This window comes from Puntigrus tetrazona, chromosome 21 (genome assembly GCF_018831695.1).
Source record: "Puntigrus tetrazona isolate hp1 chromosome 21, ASM1883169v1, whole genome shotgun sequence".
Classification (NCBI taxonomy): Eukaryota; Metazoa; Chordata; class Actinopteri; order Cypriniformes; family Cyprinidae; genus Puntigrus; species Puntigrus tetrazona.
This window is the reverse complement of record NC_056719.1, coordinates 15,521,443-15,543,755: the sequence shown is the minus strand read 5'-3', so window position 1 is coordinate 15,543,755 and position 22,313 is coordinate 15,521,443. Positions and strand designations below refer to the sequence as shown.

General features: G+C 37.1%; 1 protein-coding gene across 3 annotated transcripts in view; it reads left to right on the top strand.

Annotated features, from left to right (window-relative positions):
* Window positions 1–22,313, top strand: part of LOC122326537 (rho GTPase-activating protein 26-like) — a 66,156-nt gene that overhangs the window by 29,796 nt on the left and 14,047 nt on the right. For all 3 annotated transcript variants that reach the window (XM_043221491.1, XM_043221490.1, XM_043221489.1), the window contains exons 3-19: window positions 475–536; window positions 2,464–2,535; window positions 3,399–3,500; window positions 3,724–3,834; window positions 3,925–4,029; window positions 4,875–5,004; window positions 6,108–6,208; window positions 8,265–8,356; window positions 10,318–10,396; window positions 12,405–12,441; window positions 12,563–12,628; window positions 12,709–12,783; window positions 14,813–14,897; window positions 15,778–15,836; window positions 18,017–18,122; window positions 19,481–19,640; window positions 21,884–22,034. In XM_043221491.1, the coding sequence (XP_043077426.1) occupies window positions 534–536; window positions 2,464–2,535; window positions 3,399–3,500; window positions 3,724–3,834; window positions 3,925–4,029; window positions 4,875–5,004; window positions 6,108–6,208; window positions 8,265–8,356; window positions 10,318–10,396; window positions 12,405–12,441; window positions 12,563–12,628; window positions 12,709–12,783; window positions 14,813–14,897; window positions 15,778–15,836; window positions 18,017–18,122; window positions 19,481–19,640; window positions 21,884–22,034 (1,534 nt within the window). In that variant the 5' untranslated portion in view covers window positions 475–533. The remainder of the gene's footprint in view (window positions 1–474; window positions 537–2,463; window positions 2,536–3,398; window positions 3,501–3,723; window positions 3,835–3,924; window positions 4,030–4,874; window positions 5,005–6,107; window positions 6,209–8,264; window positions 8,357–10,317; window positions 10,397–12,404; window positions 12,442–12,562; window positions 12,629–12,708; window positions 12,784–14,812; window positions 14,898–15,777; window positions 15,837–18,016; window positions 18,123–19,480; window positions 19,641–21,883; window positions 22,035–22,313) is intronic.

Genomic DNA, 22,313 nt, shown 5'->3' with positions numbered 1-22,313 from the left:
ACTTCAATGGGTCAAAATTCAAGTTCAACTAGTTGCAAATAAATTGAATGTAATACGTTAACTATATAAGTGTCTGTAAACATTACATTCATTACGTATACCAGTATATTCTTTTAAAGTATATTATTTTTGTGTTTTGTTTAGTCATAGGTGTTAAATAGTCTTCGCTGAAGCTGGTATTTGGCCGTAAGAGCGCTAAACACAAGCAAGCTCTGTGTTGTCAGCTTGTAATGGTTGACACAGTTGTTGTGTATGTTAAACTCAATCCTGATTGCACAATTTGACTGAGCTGCGCTGTGGAAAGTGTTGCTCTTGGCTCGGTTTTGAATAACCGTTGCTTACTTGAGTTCTCAGGCTGGCTGTGGTGAATTATAAAATGACAAATGTCTGACTTCACTGCTCGAAGATGCAAATTAAGCTAATGTGGTCAAGATGCCGTGTGTGATCACCAGTCTTGTTTCTTTTCTTTCGAAGCCAAATCACTACAGGAGTTTGCTGGAGTCTTGCAGAACCTGGAAGATGAGAGGACACGAATGGTCAGCAGGTTTTTCATCATCGTTTCGCTATTGCTATGTTATGTATAACTATGTTGCTACGCTGCTGAGGCAGAGCAAGACTGCTATTAGTTTAGCTTGTTTGCACATTAATAAACATAATTGTAAAATGTGCCAGAAGTCACCCTCTTGCTTCTTGCCGCGCGTATAACATGAATGACCTTCTTGGTAGATCTGTGCAGGTGGAGCTGGGGAGGGTGGAGGGTTTTCGAAAGCACAGTTCAACCACTACAGCATTTGCCATGTGAATAACAATGTCATTTCGTCAGTTAGTCCTCAGACTGAGCCTTCTAGGCCGGTTTGATAGACGGGGCTTAGCCTAAACCATAAGAATTAGGCCATAGATCAATTAGGACGTTTAAGGTCTGTGTGAAGTCAGTATTATGAAGTCTTCACACCACGGAAAAATGGTTGTTAACCACCCAGCCAAATTGAAATGCTAAAAAAAAAATTTGAAGTAAATAAATAAGGTATCAAAATCACCGGGGGCGTGTCCGCTCTGAAACCACGCCCACTCACGGCAAAGCTGTCGTCTCTCTCAACTGTCTTCCTCAAGCAGCTTGATTTAAATAAGGAGACCAAGCTCAGATGTTTTGTAAATCACGTAAACCGCGTATATGCTCGAAGTGCTCGGTGGCTTCATTTAGACCCACCCAAGAAAACTCCATCATTAAGCATTATATAGTTTACAGTCTTTGTAGCATGTTTCAGCAATGCATTTCTAACATTTATAATGTGTTTACAAGCAGTTATCAAAATTGACTTCACACAGACTTTAGGTCATTTTTATAAACATGCCTTAGAAACAAGCATTAATGGTGTGCATCTTAAGACAAAATAATAGCATTGACATGTTAAGATCAGTCAGTACAAGTTTCTTTAAGTTGAAATTAAAATTTTGGTTTAGGACTAGGCTACAGTTACAGAACTTTGTATTTGGTGTCAAAAGTTTACATAAAATCTGCAAATGTATTCTACCAAAAATAAGTGGGATAATACAAAATGCATGTTATTTTTTTTTTTTAGTATTGTCCTGAATTATTATAATATTGTTATATATAGTTCACAAGAAAATAAATAAAAAGAGCAGGACTAAATAAACAAAATAAAAATAAAAGAATCTTCTATAGCATTTACCCTAGTGCTACTGAAAAAAAAAAAAAACTCTTGCAAACTTGCAAACTTTTGACGAGAGTTGTAGTTTGTATGTGTGATTTCACTTTGACACGTCTAATGTACACACAGTGTAAGGCTAGGTGGTTTACGGCTGCCAAAGAAAAGTTGCGACTTGCTAATAAGTGGTTACTCCAACATAGCTGTCTCTATGTTCAACGGCTATAAACATGTCCAATTCGGCCACGTTAATATTTCATTACTGTTTTGAGTCTTTAGTTTGTAAGTGAAGTGTTAAACATGAGAAGCAGCTGTCATGAATAAGTTTATCTTGTGGTCCATCCATCCAAATTATAAAAATGGTGCACAAAAGCAGTCATAAGTCGCATGGGTATATTTGTAGTAGTATATAATATATATATATATATATATATATATATATATATATATATATATATATATATATATATATATATATATATATATATATATATATATATATACACACACACATACAATTACCAGAACAATATGTATAATAATCTTGATGTAAATTTTAATGCTGGGGCTGGGTGATGTCGCAGTATATATAGTTAGATAATGTTAACTTTAAGTGATATAAATATTATGTGCACATTTTACATTCAGTTTTAAGCGAGAGTAAGCAGTTTTCAAAACACGTGGCAAAGAATGAGGAGAAACTTTAGGACACAGACAGTTCTTTTCTGGCTAAGTGTGATTTTGCGTGTGATTTATAGGGATAATAACAGGAACCCTGTGACTTGTGTGTCCTCAGATTGAAAATGCCAGCGATGTGTTGATTTTGCCACTGGAGCGCTTCAGGAAGGAGCAGATCGGAGCTGCAAAGGTCAGAGCAGAAGTTCAAAACACTTGATGCTGAAAGAGCACTGTTGGTTTCAGTTATCAAGCACCTCAGTCAAAGGCATATTTGTCACTTAAGAGTAATATTACATAGTCAAAACAAGCAGATTCCATGTGAGCCAAGTCATCGCACGTCCAAGTTCAGCTAACTGTTTAAACAGCACTGCCATCTTTTGGTTACGACGTGTAAGCATCGATTAAAATGTTCACGATGAATGCAAACAGATGCGATAAATCTGTATAATTCGAAATGTAGCAAAGAATTGTGTCTTTTTTTAAACAATGGTGCAAATTTATTGCCAACTTTACAGCTCATGCATGCCGCGTGCAGGCGTTTGATTCCCTAACGACAAATTCGACTCGCACACCCAGTGGCTTTTTTCCATTATTGTGGATGTGCATCTGGTTATTAGACGCCTACAGGTGTCTGGAGTTCAGAGGCCAAGGCCCTCAAGACAATTAAAACAGAAAAGAATGAGCTATTGTAAAGTACACACCACTTAAAAGTACTTAATACACTTTATGTACTTGTATGTTATTTACCACTAAAGCAAAATGTGATATTTACCATTTTAAATATATGCTAAAATAAAAATTTTAGCACACCTGTCTAAGCCATTTGATCAATGCTACAGTATATTGCATTAAAATGAACTTACGAGCACATTCTTAAATGTACTTTAAGCATCTACTGTGTAAATAATGTTAAGCAATGTATTTTTAAATTTAAAATACGAATACATGTATGCGTACGTGCTCGTCTTTACATATCACATTTTAGCTTTTGTGATTGTTCAGCTTGTTTTTGTCATTTCAGTTTGACTCAGAGTTTGCATTACTATCCCACAGGAGGCCAAAAAGAAATATGATAAAGAGACGGAGAAGTACTGCACAGTGTTGGAAAAACACCTCAGTCTGTCTGCAAAGAAAAAGGAAGCGCATCTTCACGAGGTATGTTCTGAGGCTATAGTAACTTTTTGCATGCGGTTGCACTTTACTATCCGCAGTTGTTGGGTTCGTCTTTCTATGAAACGGTAAACTGGAGGCAGATGCATTGAAAGGCTTGGCTTCATTTGTAATAGCAAAAGCGTTTGGTTTGCCGTTGCAGACATGAACTAAAGGCTGCAAACCTTCAGGTTGATTTCGTGGAATTTTTTAATTTTTTTGTAATCAGGCAGATAACCAGGTGGACATCGTAAGGCAGCACTTCTATGAGGTCTCGCTGGAGTATGTCTTCAAAGTGCAGGAAGTTCAGGAGAGGAAGATGTTTGAGTTTGTGGAGCCGGTAAAACATCATCGCGTTTTTAATGTCATTCTTTTTATGTATTATTATTTCATTTTTACTGATGGCTGCTTCCCTCTTTTCTGCGTGTAGTTGCTGGCTTTTCTACAGGGTCTGTTTACATATTATCATCATGGGTACGAACTGGCCAAAGACTTCAACCATTTCAAGACAGACCTAACGATCAGCATTCAAAACGTAAGTTCGTTTCTCACGACAGACCCTCATAGATGTCGCACATTAGGGGATTTTTTTATTAAAACATACATAAATAATACATTTGCAGATTGCCGATATTTAGGAATCTTGCCATGTTCACTGTTTCTTTGAATGACAATGAAGAAACAAGCTAAAAAACAACGCAACAGTTAGTTATTCTCCTTTGAAACCCGCCCACCTGCCAATTTGCCCTATTGTATTTCGGCACCCTGGGTTGCCAGTTGGCAGAAAATACAGCATATTTAATTTCGCTCATTCCTGTTGGTTTTGTCAATCTGGCAACGTGCGTGTGCGTCAAGTCAGAGGAGGAACGCCGGGTGAAAAAAAACCCCTCTCCAATATATTTAGAGTTTAGACCGCAATCAATTCTACACACTGCACCTTTAACTTATTATTATTTTGACACCCTGGGTTGCCAGATGTCGGAAAACACAGCATACCGCATAAATCGAGTCACTGCTGTCCCCATTTTAGCCACTAGCTGTCAATATTACATAATCTTTACAAGCTATACCTTTAAGTAAATTGCAAGCAAATCATTGTGTCTTGTTCAGTCTTTTAATTGAGGATGATTGTAGGTTCGCTGGACAGGGGAGAAACATGACTCAAACTGGCGACTTGGCGGATGCAGTTAGTTTGCCAAAATGCCAACTATATTCAAAACTAGCCGCTTCACTATGAGCCTGGTAAATGATATGCTGTATTTAAGGAGAGCGGTTGTTTCATAGCATAGTGGCAGCTTTCCACAATTATTTTCGAATTCATTCTTCACATCGTATGGCTCCTTCACCTCCTCTTTTTAAATTGTCTTTGTTTTATCTCAGACGCGGAACCGGTTCGAGAGCACTCGTTCTGAGGTGGAATGTTTGATGAAGAAGATGAAGGAAAACCCGCATGAACATAAGAGCATCAGTCCGAACACAATGGAGGGATACCTGTTTGTGCAAGAAAAACGTATGTTTTCTCAGATTTCTAAGACATGACTGATAACACTGGTGTGTGTGTGTGTGTGTGTGTAACACTGCCAGTGACGTCATTGAGCATCATTATTCTCACTTCATTCTCAAATGACTTGTATATTTGCATCCAAATGCATTCACTATAGCTACATGTATGTTTTAAAAATAGATGTTTCCCTTGTTTTCATGGTCAGTTACTGGCATTGTTCTAATTTTGCCTCTATACATGCAAATCACATGCTTGTCAAATCGATTATTGGTCAGTTTCTACAAGTCCCGCCCACGACGTTAAGCTTAGGACCTAAGGACATGAGCGCATTTGAAAATAGCGTTACATTTCAAAGTTGATTTTGAAAACTGCAAAAACTGCATTCGTCAGTCTCCAAAAAATATTTTAGATAACTCAAATAAAACCGAAGTCACTAGACTTTTTTGAACTGAAGTTCATTAAGATATTTTTTATTTCGTTAAGTGGCCATTTAAAGCTGCCTATAGATATATCTATCATGTCTTTTTCGCTTTCGAGTTTCGGTTCATTTTCGTGAAGACCTCATGTTTCAGACGAGAAGGCAGAAAGCGCAATCATGATTGTTTTCTGTCGGTGAACAGAAATAAAAGCAGACCCTTTACAGTTCCGAATGATTTATTACTCGGAGAAAATGACAGTGTAGGCCATTTTGCTTCCAAGTGATAGCGCTCTATGTCCTGCAGAGCGCTCTTCCAGTCTCCTCACAAACTTAGATATACCATATCTCATAATCTCACATTGTTTTGCGCAGGTTTACCCTTTAAACATTGTTATAATTATGATCAGCTCTTTGTCTGGCCGCTTGGAAATTAAAAAATGAATAAAGAATCAAAGGAAGGTGAAAAAATGAGTGGCTGTTATGCTCGTCACAAGTTAGTTTTTTTTCCTTCCCAGAACTGCTTCAATGTTTAAAATAACCTTCAAAGAGTTTACTATATATGTACCATATCTCATATAACTTAATTGCTTAAAATAGTGTTTCCCTGAAGGTGTATGAACGCTGTTAAACAGATCTATTTGCTATGCATTTGTTTCTTTCTTACATGGCTCTCTGTTTTATATCAAATCAGGTTCCTTCGTGTCCACGTGGGTGAAGTACTACTGCATCTATCACAGAGAGCCCAAACGCATGACCATGTTGCTGTTCGATCAGAAGTCTGGGGCCAAAAATGTAAGCAGTTCTTTTTTTTCTCTTTCTTTGCCACATACGGTTCCTCTCGCAGCCTTTCGCTCGGCAGCATGCGTAACCTTTGGATCGGAGAGTGGATGCTGGCTCGGGCCACGTGCGTTTGTTCCTCATGCTGGCATCGACAAGACTCTGATCTTGGCACGAGAGGCTGCGTATGGCATTGTTGAGCTGGCACCAGTGTAGGCCCCTGGCTCTGTGCCCGTCCCTCTCTCCACAGACACGCACGCAGGGTCAATAACACCAGGGACTGCGTGCGGCCCGATTGCATTCAGACCAGACACTACTACCCCGCTGCTACACGCACAAACCTGCCAATGGCGAGAGAGAAGCAAACAGTTACGAGGAAATATTGAAACAAAAAAATAAACGTAAAAATAGCTTTCCATTCTTCAGTTGGTGTGCAGTTGCTTTCGTGGCAAAATGCAAAACTTCATACACCGACACACTTCATTCAGTCATAAATAATTATTAACACTTTGGAATTGGGATAAACTTATGCACTATTAACTATGACTTTTCCCTCAATACATTCTTAATTAGCTGATCATTAATAGTTAGCGGTTTAAGTTTATATGTGCTTAATTACTACTAATAATTGGTAAATATTTTAGTTGTTAAGTTTAGGTATTGGGTAGGTTTAGGGATGTAGAATAAGGCATTAATATGTGCTCAATTAGCATTAATAAAATCGCTAATATTCTAGTAATATGAATGCTAATAAGCAACTAACAGAAGTAACCGTAAAATAAAGTGTTACCGACTATTTATTATTTTGTCTAATATTTTATTTGAAAAATAACTGAAGTGCAATAAAACTATTATTACTATTATTAATTATTATTTATTTTAGTTGTATGTATGTGCACCCTTTTATATGTTTGCACGTTATATTTAGTGTTTAAAAAGAAATGTAATTATAAAAATCGACAAAATTCTCAATACATCATACAAGTTTTAATTTACAAAAATTGATTCTGTTTTTACAAGCAGAAATTACAAGCTCATATTTTTGAGCACACTTTGTGGAAACCAGTTGTTAGCAAATGGACTGCCTGTTCACCAATCTTCAGCATATTTGATATTATTTTAATAAATCACAACATAAAAAAATCAATCCCAGGTGGAGTGACTAACACTGGCTCCCATTTTAGCTTGGAGGCCATTTCTTAGTTTAAACTAACTATAATATATGACATTTGCTTTAATAAACTGCTGCTTATTAGGAATTTATACTCGCGTAAAGTACTTAAAGGGATAGTTCACCCAAAAATGAAAATTCAGTCATTAATTATTCACACCAATGTTGTCCCAAACCCGTAAGGCATGTGTTCATCTTCGCGCTATTTGTAACAAAATCAGAGATTTTTCTGTCTACATAGACAGCAACGCGACTGACATATTCAAGACCTAGAAAGGTACTAAGCACAGCAATAAAATAGTCCACGTCATTCAATCTTAATGTTATTTGTGCTCAGAAATACAAAAATAATGCCCTCATCCAACAGTTCTTCTCTTTCGTGTCGGCAGACGTGCTCGCAGGGACTCTTGTTTCACATCTCAAGACATTCTGTTAACATGCTAAGTTTATTTAGCGTCTAGCCCTTGCGCTAACATTACGCTATCGCCTTTTCTGCAATGTGAAAAGACAAGAAAAACTCGAGAGTCGCTTCGCACGAGTGACGTAACAGAAAGAGTTTGACTGTGACGAGGTCGCTGAAGGAGAGAACGACAACGCTCTGGTAATGAACTCCAGAGGTATGTGTGTAATGTGTTGCGAGTCGGTAAAGGAGCTGTGAAGTGTTGGAATAAAAATAGCTGGCCGCATTCGAACACCCATTCCTTGGCCACGCTTTGGAAAAAGATAGGAGTAACCTGACACTTTATCATTCATTTATATAATCATTTATGTGATGACAGTGTAGTTGGTAAATATAGCACATCTGGTCACATTTTCCTGTCGGCCGTCCAGTCTCGAATACAAATCAAAGTCGAATAAGCGGAATGCTGGGCTTATAGTAAACCGTGTGTTTGTTTTCAGGACGAGGAAAGCTTTACGTTGAAATCTTGCACCAGAAGGAAAACGGACTCCATCGAGAAGAGGTTCTGTTTTGACATCGAAGCCGTGGACCGGTGAGTTGACTGTGAGCATACCTGCCATCAGGTGGCGCTTTGGTCCACGTAACATCCGGCGGGAGATGCTGTTCCTGGCTGCTGCTCAGGAAAGGGGGTGGAGATTTGTTCTAGGTCTGCCAGGCATGAAGAGAGTGCACTGTAGGTAGCTCCGAGCTGTCACGGCTGTAACTAGGAAGAGAGAAATAAAGTGGCCATATCTGGGTTTCAGGCAGGGGAACGGAGGAATATACTTGACACTTAACATGTAGGCCAAAAGATGCTCACGTGACACAATAATGTCACATAATAAGATTATTTCTAGAAAATAATTTTAAGATTCAATAGCATAAGCATAAACTGTTCACCGAGGTTTCATTTATTTAAAAGGGAAACTAATGTCATTTGCAATATTACACGAGGTTGATGTTTCAAACAAATACAGTTCTTTTGAATTTTGAAGAATTATGGTTTTCACGAAAATGTTTCACACACATTCACATTTTTTAGATGGTTTGATATCCTTAAAAAACTATTTAAATGTAGCCAGATTTTTATAAAATATATATATAGATTTTTTATAAAAATACATATCACAAAATATTCATATAGGTATTTTTAAACAGAACAATCGCATTTAGACAAAAATATTCATTAAGAATGAAATGCTATACAGTGTGTCTGAATTCGCTCGTTTTACTTGCGATGAATTAGCTTGATAATTAACTTTCTATATGGTATGGAAATTTTCCATTTTATCTCTTCATACCAAAAGGCAGCCCTGAAAAAGGACACTTAAATCGTGGTTACCAATGTAGGGATTCCAGATATCAATGATGTTATTTGAACAAATGGGCCATATTTCATCATTTGCAAAAACGCAGCACAGACAGTCCTTCTTTTAACGGTCCGGCGCTTCGATACAGCCCTTGTTTTACCGAGCAAAACCCTTTCTCTGCTTTAGAGAGAGCCGGTTTTCTGGAAAACCTCTTAATATTTCAGTATGTCGGCTCTATCAGTAAATCAGAAGCGCACGCTCGCACACCATTAACTCGCGTGACAACTCAAGGTTAGGCCATGCCAGGTCAGGCAGAGTTATGGTAATAGAAGTGGGTTGGTTTAATTGAGTTTGTGGTCAGAAAACCCTGATAGATTTACGATGCGGTAGTGCGCTGCTGTTGTCATTTTGTGTACGCCGTGCTGTGTATGTGATGTCCTCTTTGTTTTATTGGTAATGCCGACATATGGGAAGGTGTTTGGATCGTGTTTTTGTGGGTGGTGTGTAATAAGAAAAGCAGGAGGCTATTGTGAAATTGCAGTGTGTTTGGTGTAAAATGCATTAGTGAATAGTTAATGGGTGTTTGCTCAGCTCTGAATGCTTTAAAATAAACGTAAAAATAAGTACTATTTAGAACTTGTTCATTTAGATGCAGTTGAATATGTTCTTTAAAACATAATTAAATATTACAAAGTGTTTTAATTTGACAATATAAAATGAAAAAAGGAACTATAAATCATACAAAATAATAAAAGTTTAAACGAAAGTGGTGTTTTATTTACATTATTATTTTTATCATATTATATTATTTGCAAGAGCATTTTTTTTTTTTTTTTTAGATATCATATTTTATTTTGACCTTAAAGCAACCCGAGGCAATACAAAAACAAGTATGGACAGGGGAAAAAATAAAACAAAGGGAAAGAGATTTGGATGATTTTACAACTATAAACTAACATCAGTTCTTCCAGTTTTATACATAGTTTAACAATGTTACACATATATTTCTATGCCCAAGTGCAAGAGTACAATTATTTTCAGGTGTACCTCTGTAGACTTTGAAGAAAATACATCTTCCTCGAACACGCATGCTCACTAATTTGTCAACTAACAGCATTCAAAATGTAAATATACATGCATCGCAGGAGAATTGTGTGCGTTTGTGTGCATTGACTGCATCGCTGTGGACATGTGCTTGTTTCAGGCCTGGCGTGATCACCATGCAGGCGTTGTCGGAGGAAGACCGCAGACTCTGGATGGAAGCCATGGACGGAAGGGAACCGGTACTTTATCACTCTCAAATCTGATAGGGGTCACCTTAAGAGCATTTCACATGCCTGGCGCTGCTGTGCATCAGATAAAGTGTATTCGCATTTTGAATGCCTATTCTTTGAATGCCTGTGTGTCATAAATATGCATGCTTAGGCCTTTAGCCAGTTATTTTTTCTCTTTTTTTAGTTGGTTTAGTTGAGTGTTGGACATAATTTGTAATTGAATACGTAGGATGATTATGGCTTTGTTTCATAATCTAGTGAGCTGCCTACATAGACTGGTAACTTAAAGGGCATCATGGGACATCATCAGTTTATGGATGAAAAGTGCTTATCACAAAAACACACAGGACGCTCAACACACTCCTGTTAGAACGCTGCTAGGCCTCTAATTAGCATAAAAATTCATATAGCACACAAATATTTAGTTTAATAGTAAACTTTGTATTTTTATTAACATCAATAAGTAATATTAGTATTATTTGGCTTTGAATTAAATACCTAGTTCAGTCATGACACTTTGAATGGTACCTCCACCTCCCCCAGCTCCACCTGTCTAGATCTGCTACTGGATATATTTTACAGTAGTTTTCAAAATAAAGGACAGCGGGGAAATCAGATCTCAAATATCAGAACTCAAAATATGTGATTTGTAAAATACATATTTTACAGTCACTGTTATGCAGATTGATCAAAAACACAGCTAAAGATTCCTACCAATGACAGTCCTTCTCATAACGTAACATCTACCGCAGATTTAGCATAGGTAGAATGCAGTGTTTCAAAGCTTTAACCAACGGGAGAAAATCAACTCGCCACAACAGTTTAAAATCAACCTCCATGCATAAAACGGCAGATTGAGCTGCATCTAAAGTGATTTAAATGCTTTGCAATTTGCCATGATGTGTGAAAATATTATTCGGTATTATAATATAATGTAATTAGATGGTAATGGTCAGAAATTTAGAGGGAGCGATATTAAGAAAACGAATCCTGGATATTTTGCACCTTTTTTTATCTCCAAAAAGACAAGAGGACATACAATCAACATAGAACAATAAATGCACGTTCATGCAGCAGCAGCATAACACCGTGTTTGTGTTTGTAATCATAGAAACGACAAAGACAAGCACTACTCTACACTGCCCAAAACTCGGGTTCGAATAGTAAGCAGCAGGTTCTATTATGTAACATACTTAAAGGTTGTGAGTCAGAAGCACTAGACTGTCCTTGCAGAGGTAGAATCGTTCCACTTTATAGACTAATTCGAACTCTACTACAACAGTTTTGTAAATACAGCTTAACCGCTGATTTCTAGTTGTGTCCTCTTTTGGACGAAGCACTGTTGTAAAGTAGTTTCATTTTCACAATGAGACACAGCGTCTCCATACCATGGCGCCCACAGCAACACTACAGCAAGAATAATAGCTCCGCCTTGTTTCATTGTGTAAACATTTGGGCGGTGTTATGAAAATAAATCGGCACAGTGACAGAAATGTGTGCGTGTTAAAACGAGCCGTTTTAGGGGCGTGTGGACAAGTCATAACTTTTTATGAAGTTCGGTTACGAAACTTTAGTCTTAGCGACTTTAGAGATCTTATCTATGCGCTAACAGCTTGAAGCACTCCAGAGAGAAAGGAAAACTTGAAATCGCATCGTATGACTACACTGTGATTATTGATAGATATAGAACTATATTACATATCCATAACCCACATTTGAGTCATGCATCTTAGATTAGCGTAGTGCGTTTTAATATTGCCTTCTCGCCAAAAATGCAGCCAATTTAGGCAGCTCGCTATTTTTTGGAACTGAACCATGACGTCTTAGCACGCTACATGGCTCTTTCAATGGGACAAAGCTTTTTTTAGTGATTATGCATGTAAAATAATGCTGATGGGGCGGTGGTATTGTGTGCAGTAATGGCTCCTCAGCTGGTAACATAAAATTGTACTTGTTATGCTGATTTTCGAAGCTGTGTTAACAGCCGTTTGCTTGACCAGAATGTGTTGTGTCACAGGTATACACCCTCAATCGTGACAGCCAGAATGAAGCTAGTAAGTACAGCGATGACTTTGAAAACCATCATTCAGTTGAATTACGGAATCATACGCGCTTGGTTTCGTGAACACTTGTATTGATGTTTTTTTTTCTCTCTTAATGAACTTTCTATTTAAGTGGCGCAATTAGACGTCATCGGCTTCAACGTTGTCAAAAAATTCATCTATGCCGTAGAAACCAGAGGTACACCTCTTTTAGCTTTTCTGTTCAGAATGGTGACCCATACATGGGTAAGCGTGACAGCGTGTGGTTTTCTGTAACAGGTATTGATGAACAGGGGCTGTACAGGATCGTCGGTGTCAACTCCAGAGTGCAGAAACTACTCAGCCTGGCCATGGGTGAGAAACACGGTCATTTTGTTTTAATGAAACCAGGATATTAAAATGAAAAGAATTTCAGCCATAAATGTCACATTTGCAATTTCTTATCTACAAAAAAGCTATTTTGAGTAACACAGTGTCCGTCCTTAGAGCGATAATTGGGCTAATTTAGCATATGTATACTTTTTTCACATTTCTTCTGATTTTATAGAAATATCGTAATGCACTGTACCAGTACTATGTTTTTGTTGAATACCAAATGCTTCGTAAAAAAATTCAGTCCCGCACCTTTTAATGGAAGGTGGGCGAATGGCATAAAGTTTTTAGGGGCGTAAAATCATAAAGTCCTTTTTTATCATAACTTTAATTTGACGTTTAAAATAAATAAAGCAGACAGAAATATAATGAAACGTATGGCATATGATTATAAATGACATACAATTTTAATCCATACTCAAGTATGTAAAACAATAGAATTTATGTCAATTCATACTATAAGCGTTTTCATTTAAAGGGACGGTTCATCCAATAATGTTTTGGAAATATACAAATTAACTAATTTTGTCATTAATTACTAACCCTCGTGTCATTCCAAACCACTAAGACCTTCATCTTCAGAGCACAAATGAAGATATATTGATAAAATCAGAGCGCTTTCTGACCTATCGTAGACGACAACGTAACTGACACGTTCAAGGCCCGCGAAAGGTGGTAAGGACACTGATAAAACAGTTTATGTGACATCAGTGGTTCTCAATCAATCTTAAGTGTTATTTTTGTTTTCTTGAGGCATAAACTGTATTCTCGTAGCTTCAGAACATTACGGTTGTACTACTGATGTAACACGGACCATTTTAACGGCGTCCTTACTACCCTTCCTGACTTTGAATGTCTCAGTTGATTGCTCTCAGATACCATCAAACATATCTTAATTTCTGTTTTGAAGATGAACGAAGGTATAATTGGTTTGGAACGACATGAGAGTAAGTAATTAATAACAGAATTTTCATTTTTGTGTGAACTATCTCTTTAATTGCAAATAGCATGCAATTAGGTCTTTGAAAATATTACATTCAGTTGCACACTCAATTATATTCTTCTAAAATATATTATTTACATAATAAGAGCATTTTTTTTAAAGTGAGCTAAAGTATGTTATTACTTTATGCTTGATGGTTACGCCACCTGTCGTTAAATTATATATATATATATATATATATATATATATATATATATATATATATATATATATATATATATATATATATATATATATATATATATATATATATATATATATATATGAAAATAACATAAAGCTTCTTCAAAACCAGCATATATAGAAGAAAGTACATTTTTTTATTATTATGGATATTCTTTGTCATTGACCCTGGTAACTACCATTTTAGACAGCTGTGTTAATTGTAATGAGAGCGCACTAGCTGTCACGTTGTCACATTCATTATCACTCTAGACAGCTTTGTTGATTTATAGTGCTATGCGTCTAGGTTTGTCGCATTACTCCCATGCAGTGTAGACAGATATATTGATTATTACGTGAGCGAACTAGTTTTGAGCTCACGATGCACTATGCCAACATTTTTGTGTGTGCCCCTCCTACATTGCACTATTTTTAGTTCGCTTTTTAAAAGGCAACAAGGCTTTTTTGCAGCATTATATTTATTTGTAAAGCTTCGCTTAGCGAGGGACCATTACTTTCAGCTGCTTTAAGTACAAACGCGAAACCTATTCACACGCAAAAAAAGTGACAGGAATGCCTGTCACACCCTGCGGTGAAAGCAGGATGAATAGACTTTGATGTTGTTGTGTTACTCACCAGATCACCAGTGTTTAACTGCCTGCAGAGTGATAATGATATACTTTGACAGTTTTGCTCTAGGAAACGGTTTGCGATTTCGATGCTGATTGGCTCTCGCCAGCACGCACATGCATAGTTTGCTTGCACATACCGGCAACTGTGCTGAGCGGGTAATTCCATAGTTTCAAAAGAGGTCACCTGCAAACTAAACCCGACACTCTCCTCTAGACCCCAAAACCTGTGCAGATGTGGAGCTGGACAGCACAGAATGGGAGATCAAGACCATCACCAGTGCAATAAAGCATTATCTCAGGTACCGGCCTGCCTCCATGAAAACGCATGAGAACATCCAGAGTGTATTAAACAAAATGTGTATGTCTTGATTTTACTGGCTCCTGTAGTCTCTAAAGCGTCAGTGCTAAAATTGCTTGTATTTGTATGTCTAGAAACCCTACAATCATTCTGACAACCCACAAAATAGCACACATCGTGTTAAACTAGTAGGCATAGAATCTTGTTATTGTGACTTTTTATCTCAGAAATCGGATGTTTTTTGTGTTTCGCAAATTGCGACTTTATATGTTCTGACTTTACAACGCGCAATTGCAGGTTTATTTCTCAGAATTGTCCGATTATATCATGAAGTTCAGACTTTACATCTCGCAGTTGTGTGTTTAAGTGTTTAACATAAAGGTTATTGAAATCTAATCATTTCATACAAAGTGTAAAGTAAAATTATTACAATACGAATTTAAATTGAATTCATATTATATTGTGACCAAGTAAATACACTTTTAAGAATTGATGTGCACTACAGGTACACATACAGTTCAATTAAGTGCACTTCTGTTTCCTCAAGAGAGAGCGCGGGGGTCCCATCTGATCACGACACTAGCCTAGCAACTACCCACAACATGCTAGCACCGTGGCAGCTTTGCACAAACAACGACCACTTATTTACAATAACATACACATATATATATGTGCAAATACAGTCATTCATGTCATAAACACAAGATATTGCAATTACCATCGTTTGTTGTGATTCAACCACTTTGCTAACAATCTACAAATGAGTTCGCAGACTAAAAATAAAGCCTCTGTGGCACGATTCCTTCAGTTTTTGAGCCTGACAGTGGATTTGTCTCTTTGGTCTGTTATCTAATGGCGGATCTCTTCTTCTGTGCTATCAGGATGCTGCCGGCCCCTCTCATGACGTATCAGTACCAGAGAAGCTTCATCAAAGCAGCCAGTGAGTGTCAGGTTGGACCGGTCCGGCCTTATTTCCCCTCCTCCGATCTATTTTGACTATTTGAAAAGTATTTGACTGCAGTTCGACCATTAGATAAGACACAGCACAGAGCAGGAGCGTTTAAGCTAACAGGTCAGAAAAAGGAAACCGGGGTGTAGAGGAAAGAAAATGGATTGAAATCTTGGCGGCTTTTATATGCGACACATATAAAATCTTTATTTTGAGATTGCAGAAAAATAGTTCAATTGGACATTTTTACCATTTAGATTTCAGCACAAACTTTATTCGATTTTTACTTAAACTGTCTATTTATATTTAATAAAATAATGATAAATTATTATCAAATGTTTAACTGATAAAGAAGGAAAAATAAATGCAGATATATTAAATATTATATAATTATGCTGCTTTTGTAAATGTCTTGCATTTAGCACGTTTAGACATTTTTGTGCATAAAAAACAAGACTGATTACTAAGATGCTTTTTTTTGCCATTGTATCTCACGCTCTCTTCATCTTATCTTGTTTTGCTTTCTACCATCCCTCCTTTTTCGTCTCTGTTTTTCTCTTTCTTTCTGTGCTTTTTTTTGCTAGTCCTTAAGGGTGACGTTAGGCCCTTGTCCTCACATGAACTTTTCTTTTCTTTTTTTCTCTCTCTCGGAGAGCTCCACCCCTCCTTTTCTGCCTTTCATTTTCTCTCTTTTTTCCACCCCTCCCCTCGTTCATTCCTGTCTATGTGAGCCATTTATGTGATAAAGAGCAAGGTGCCATCTGGAGTTTGCCCATGACCAGAGAGAGAGAGAGAGCGAGCGAGCGAGAGAGATGGGAATATGGGAGCGAGAGACGATGTGAATGTGTATGTAACTAGAGAAGAGAAAATCAAGAGAGACAAGAAAGTGTGAAGATGTGTGTGTACGGTCTAAAGGTTCAGTTTCTGTTCAACACGACCAAATACAAGTCTGGTCTGGTTATGTGTTGTCTTTTTTAAACGGGGGTTTTTGCACTTCAATATTTGAATGGCTTATCATTTTTTTTAAATCTGTATTTTGTGTGTAAGCTTGTATTGAGATAATATATATATATATAATGTTGTTCATTTTTGCTTAAAACAACAAAACAAAACAAATAAAATTAAATACATTTTATATATATATACTGTATATATATATATATATATATATATATATACTGTATATATATATATATATATATATATATATATATATATATATGTGTATATATATATATATATATATATATATATATATATATATATATATATATATATATATATATATATATATATATACATATATATATATATATATATATATATATATATATATATATATATATATATATATATATATATATATATATATATATATATATAAAATTTATTTAACTTTCACCCCATTGGCAGATTATTATTATTATTATTCGTTTAGTTTAGTTTAGTTTTTTTAAGCAAAAATTAACAACATTATATATATTATATATATATTTAATTTGTGATTTAAAATGTCTTTCTTGATTTAAGAACGTTTACATATTTACACAAGAAAACGGCACAATACCAAGTCATTTAACTTTCATTTATTTTAAACGAATTACATTTTAATTAGATCACATTTTTTTATTTTATTTGATTTTTGTCCTTTGTCATGTCTAAGCCACCTCTTTTATACCTCTCTCCTGTCGCTGTGCTCTTGTTACTGGGGATTATTAGGATATCATGGCAGCCAGATAGATCACTCTAATATTTCAGTGACCTTTAAGAGCCCGTGTCTGGCGGCTTAGCTTTGCCCTTAATGGACAACGCTGTATCCGTCACATACACTAGGCGGCACTGTGCTTTTACAACAGGGCAGACGCTAACACGTGAGCATTAATGTGAGTTTAATTAGAATAATATGTCTGTGTGTGTCAGGAAGTGACCTCACAGAATCAGGAATGGGATCTTTTGTTCCCTTTGACAATGCCCGTGACAGATCCGTCTTCAATTGTGGAAACGTACATAAAAATGTTCGCAGCAAAAGCGGACTCCCATTTCTGCTGCCGAATGCACTCGAGTCGAGCGCAGCAGTCGAACGCCTACAGTTCATGCGGAACAAAAGGAAATGCGCTCGTTTTCCTTTGCAACCCCTCATTCTCTCGCTTCCTCTTTCTCGGTCTTCCTAGAACTGGACAATCCCGAAGCGAGGGTGGCAGAGATCCACTCCATAGTGCACCGTCTCCCGGAGAAGAACCGCCAGATGCTGGAGCTTCTCACGAAACACTTGGCCAAGTGAGTTTGGGTGTTGACGCCCCCTTTTTTACTGCATTACAAATCCAGCAACGCCAAAGCCCTAAAGAGGATTTCCAACGTAAAAACCACAACCCTGCTGACGGTAATAAAGGCCTTAACTTCCCCTTTGTGTTTGGCCAGCTGAAAAGAGCGGTTTGTTTTCCTTCACCTGTCCTTTCCTCCTTCTCCTGTTCCCAGCTCCGTTTTCTTTTGTGACAATTTTAATTTGACACCCCGAAGGCCGAGCTCTGCGGAGCTGCTCCTCGGTGAGCCTGGCAGCATTTTGGAGTTTTAGGGAAAACTCTAGAGCGAAAATGCTTAACGCAAAGTAGCTCGATTCAAAAGATCAGATTCGCAATCCAAAAGAATCACAGGAAGTAGAAGTTTAATACCCACTTTGCATGCAGACTGAATGCCCTGCTTGCTGGAGGCCCTCAGGGCACGTTTGGAAATGATGCTGTCGTGTGGAACGAGTAGTAGCAGTGAAAAACAACAGCGTCTACATAGGGTTGATCGGAAATCGTTCAAAATTGACAGTATGCTGATTAGAAGAAATTATTGGTGTGAAAATGTATTCTGCTCACTATGAATCATTATTTATAGTGGACTGCAGCTGTTTGATACAGATTAGAGGCATGCATATATATATATATGATTATTTGTGCAATTAATCACTGATTATTAGTAATTAATTGCAAGTTTTTGTTTCCAGAATATGTGTGTATTTATGCATACACACACATGCATGTGTATATTTCAGAAAAAAACCCCAAAAGCCTAGTTTCACTTTTACATTAGCAGCAATTCGACCAAGCTATACAATTCAAGCCTCAATGCAGAACAAAGAACTTTGAAATAATGAAAATAATACAGTTTAAATAAACAAAAATCTGAAATCTTAAATCCACCCCCCCACATTATCGCTTGAATTGATTGTAAAATTTCAAAAAAGTTATTTTGATTCGTTTTAAAAGAAATACAGCTAACACAATGATACTTATAATATGTATATACATGACACAACATGATAATTATAATAAAAAAACGTGATTTTTGAAAACAGTTACCTGTTTTTGCAAAATAAACTAAATATTCTTAAAACTTTAACAGTAAAAATACACATATCAATATTTTAAGATTGATACTAAAAGACCCTTTTTTCAGTTTAAGAGGACGATACGAAACAAATCTGATGCAAAAAAAATACATAATATATAACAGCATCAATTTTTATAAAGAACAATTCACAATTTTTTTTTATCGATTAGTTATCGCCATCCTTTTTTGTTTTTTAATACATAAATGCATTACGCTACAATCCGAAGCGGACGGCCTCACATGTTTCGCTCTCTCCTCAGAGTGGCCAGTCACCACCAGCACAATTTGATGACGGTTGCTAACCTCGGCGTAGTGTTCGGCCCTACGCTCTTGAGGCCTCAGGAAGAGACCGTCGCTGCAATCATGGACATCAAGTTCCAGAACATTGTGATAGAGATCCTGATCGAGAACCACGAGCGGGTATGTTTATGAAGCCGTCCATCACCATATCCTACTAGGAAAACAGGTTAAGTGTAAGTAAAGGGACCGGCACAGCTAATAAGTTAAATGGCTCATTAGGATGTTTCTATTAGTTGGTCACTTCTCTTCTTAGAGTGATGTGCACCAGCTGTGTTGCTCGCACCTAGGTGTGAATGAAGGATGTGATTCCTCTATTAAAGGGGGCTTATCCAGCAGGGAGACCCTTTCGGAGGGACTCACTCGGCCCATGCTTGCTGTAACAGATAACTTCAAACCCGACAGGGCTTTAAAGGGTAAAGCCGCTTAGAGCGGTTGCCATGGCAACATACAAATCGGCTCAAGACTGATTTCTTAAGCTGAGCCCACCGTCACATGACATGGGGGTCACTTCCTTCTGCGCGAAGGGCGAAGCGAGCGAGCTTTAAGGTCAAGGCTGTCACCGTGCCCTGCGCAGTTAACCTTCCACTGTCCTCTTAAACCGCACACCTGGAAGGAATTATTCAGCTTCAGCTCAAAAGCACGGTTGGCTTATGCTTCTTATGCATCTCGACAAATACACACAGTTACGTTCAGCAGGATACGGAGCGTAGAGCCACTGTAACATAAACCTGATTCTCCAAAAGCTTGTTATTCACAAACACACAATAGGCTTGCATACAGCTTTGCATAAAGACTCGTGACCTCCATAAATTCATTGTCACAAGGTTTTATTTTACTCAACCTCGTGTTGTTCGTGATGCATATATTTTATACAGCACACTATATAATAGCAGATGGTGCTTTTTTTCCCTCATTATTTTTTTTTTAAGTTAAGAGTGTTGATCGTTTTTGCTAATTCATCTGCCTATGAAATAAAAATTAATTAATTTATTTATTTAACACCCAATCCTTAACTGTTTTTCGCTGGCATCGACAGAATTTTTCAAGCTTTCTGTGTTTTCACAGAATAAGGCGCTGACGCGCATCTTCTGAAAGAGCGTGCATAACAAGAGAACGCATGCATAAATAGATAGAAAAGTAAAATAACGCTTCCATCAAACTTTAAATCATGAAGTTACTGAATGAAATGTCGACCCGGGAAGTGGTTTAGGGCCCGAGAAGCTTGGAAGAGCTAAATTCTCCAAGGATGCCTACAAATACTACAAACTAAAATGATCGAAATAAAATCCATTTGCAGAGAAATCCATACATTATATTTGATATTAGGTTGAAATTTTTCAATAAACATGAAAAATGTCATTTAAAATCGAATGGGCCTATAATTCAGCTGGAAGAGGATGTTGCTAAAAATAGCAAAAACATAGATTATATTCCAACAAGAAGTACGCTCATTCTGATTAAATGTGAATGCATTCTGAGTTAGAGCCAGAGTAGCTATATTTTATTTTGTCATTTTATTGGCAATTATTATTCAGTCACCATTGTTATCAGAGTTCTTATTTGGGAGGGCAACTTAGGAGAATAAAACAAGCTTATTAAACCGAGTCCAACTCAACTCTGAGTCCACGCTTAATGCGACAGTGTTGAAAAGCTGACACAATTAACGATTTTCTCAATTATATCTCAGACCGTTTGCAAATGGAGCTTTCAAAATAGTTTAGACTGAAACACAGTGTCTTGCAACGCAGGGTTCTTTGATATCGTCCATTATGGAACGGAATAATATGGAATTGTAGAGTTGCAGTACATTACATTTAGAGTTAATATGCAATACAGTTCTTACGCTGCATATTTAAACGTGCTATATTGCAGGGAACGTGAGAACCGATTAATGAATCATTTACATTTAACGTTAAACTCATGCTTGAATCTTCAGATTCGAAGGTTTCGGTGGAGGGGAGGATTTCACTGCAGAACTCTTAATGCTTGTCTACTTGTCTCACATAGCTAACTCATGATTTCAGACTTGAAATAGACTGTGTGAGTCATAGGGACCTTTCTTTCTTACTGTGTTTTTTTTCTTTCGGAGCCTGACAGCCACTGGTAGCAGAGAGATAGATAGCTGTCGTACGGTATTTTTGCATGGAAAAGTACAGCTTTTTTTTACGAAGAACAAAAAAGATCGGAATGACACGGAAGTGGCCAGCTAATGATGTCATTCGCGACTAGACACATCTGCGGGGTCGCATCCTCCCAGGATCAGTAGCGACATTTCAGCCCGTTCTATTTTGGTGGAGACTCTCATCCCATCAGTGGCGCTCTAACATTTTCATGCTGATTTGAATTTCCTTTCGGTTCCGCAGATTTTCAAAGACATGCCGGTGTCTGGAGGAGGGCAGGGCAACTCCCAGCTCAACCTGCCCAGACGGAGAAGCACAGACAGCAAGGCCCCGTCCTGCAGCGAAAGACCCCTCACGCTTTTCCACACCCCCTCATTTTCAGAAAAAGACAAAGGTGCGCCTTCAGTGCCTTTAAAAAAAAGGAAAATGATGATTACTTAAGCCAAATATTTTGCTAAAATACAAACCTTTATTTTTTCCCATATAGATATCTCATTAAATTAGAATATCATGAAAAAGTAATTTTTTTTAATGAAGTAATGAGTGCATTATTTATTGTGTGTGTGTATATATATATATATATATACACATACATACACACACACATACATATTTCTGCTAAAAAAGTTGAGTTTTTACATGTAATAAATCTAGAATACATTTCACACTTTTT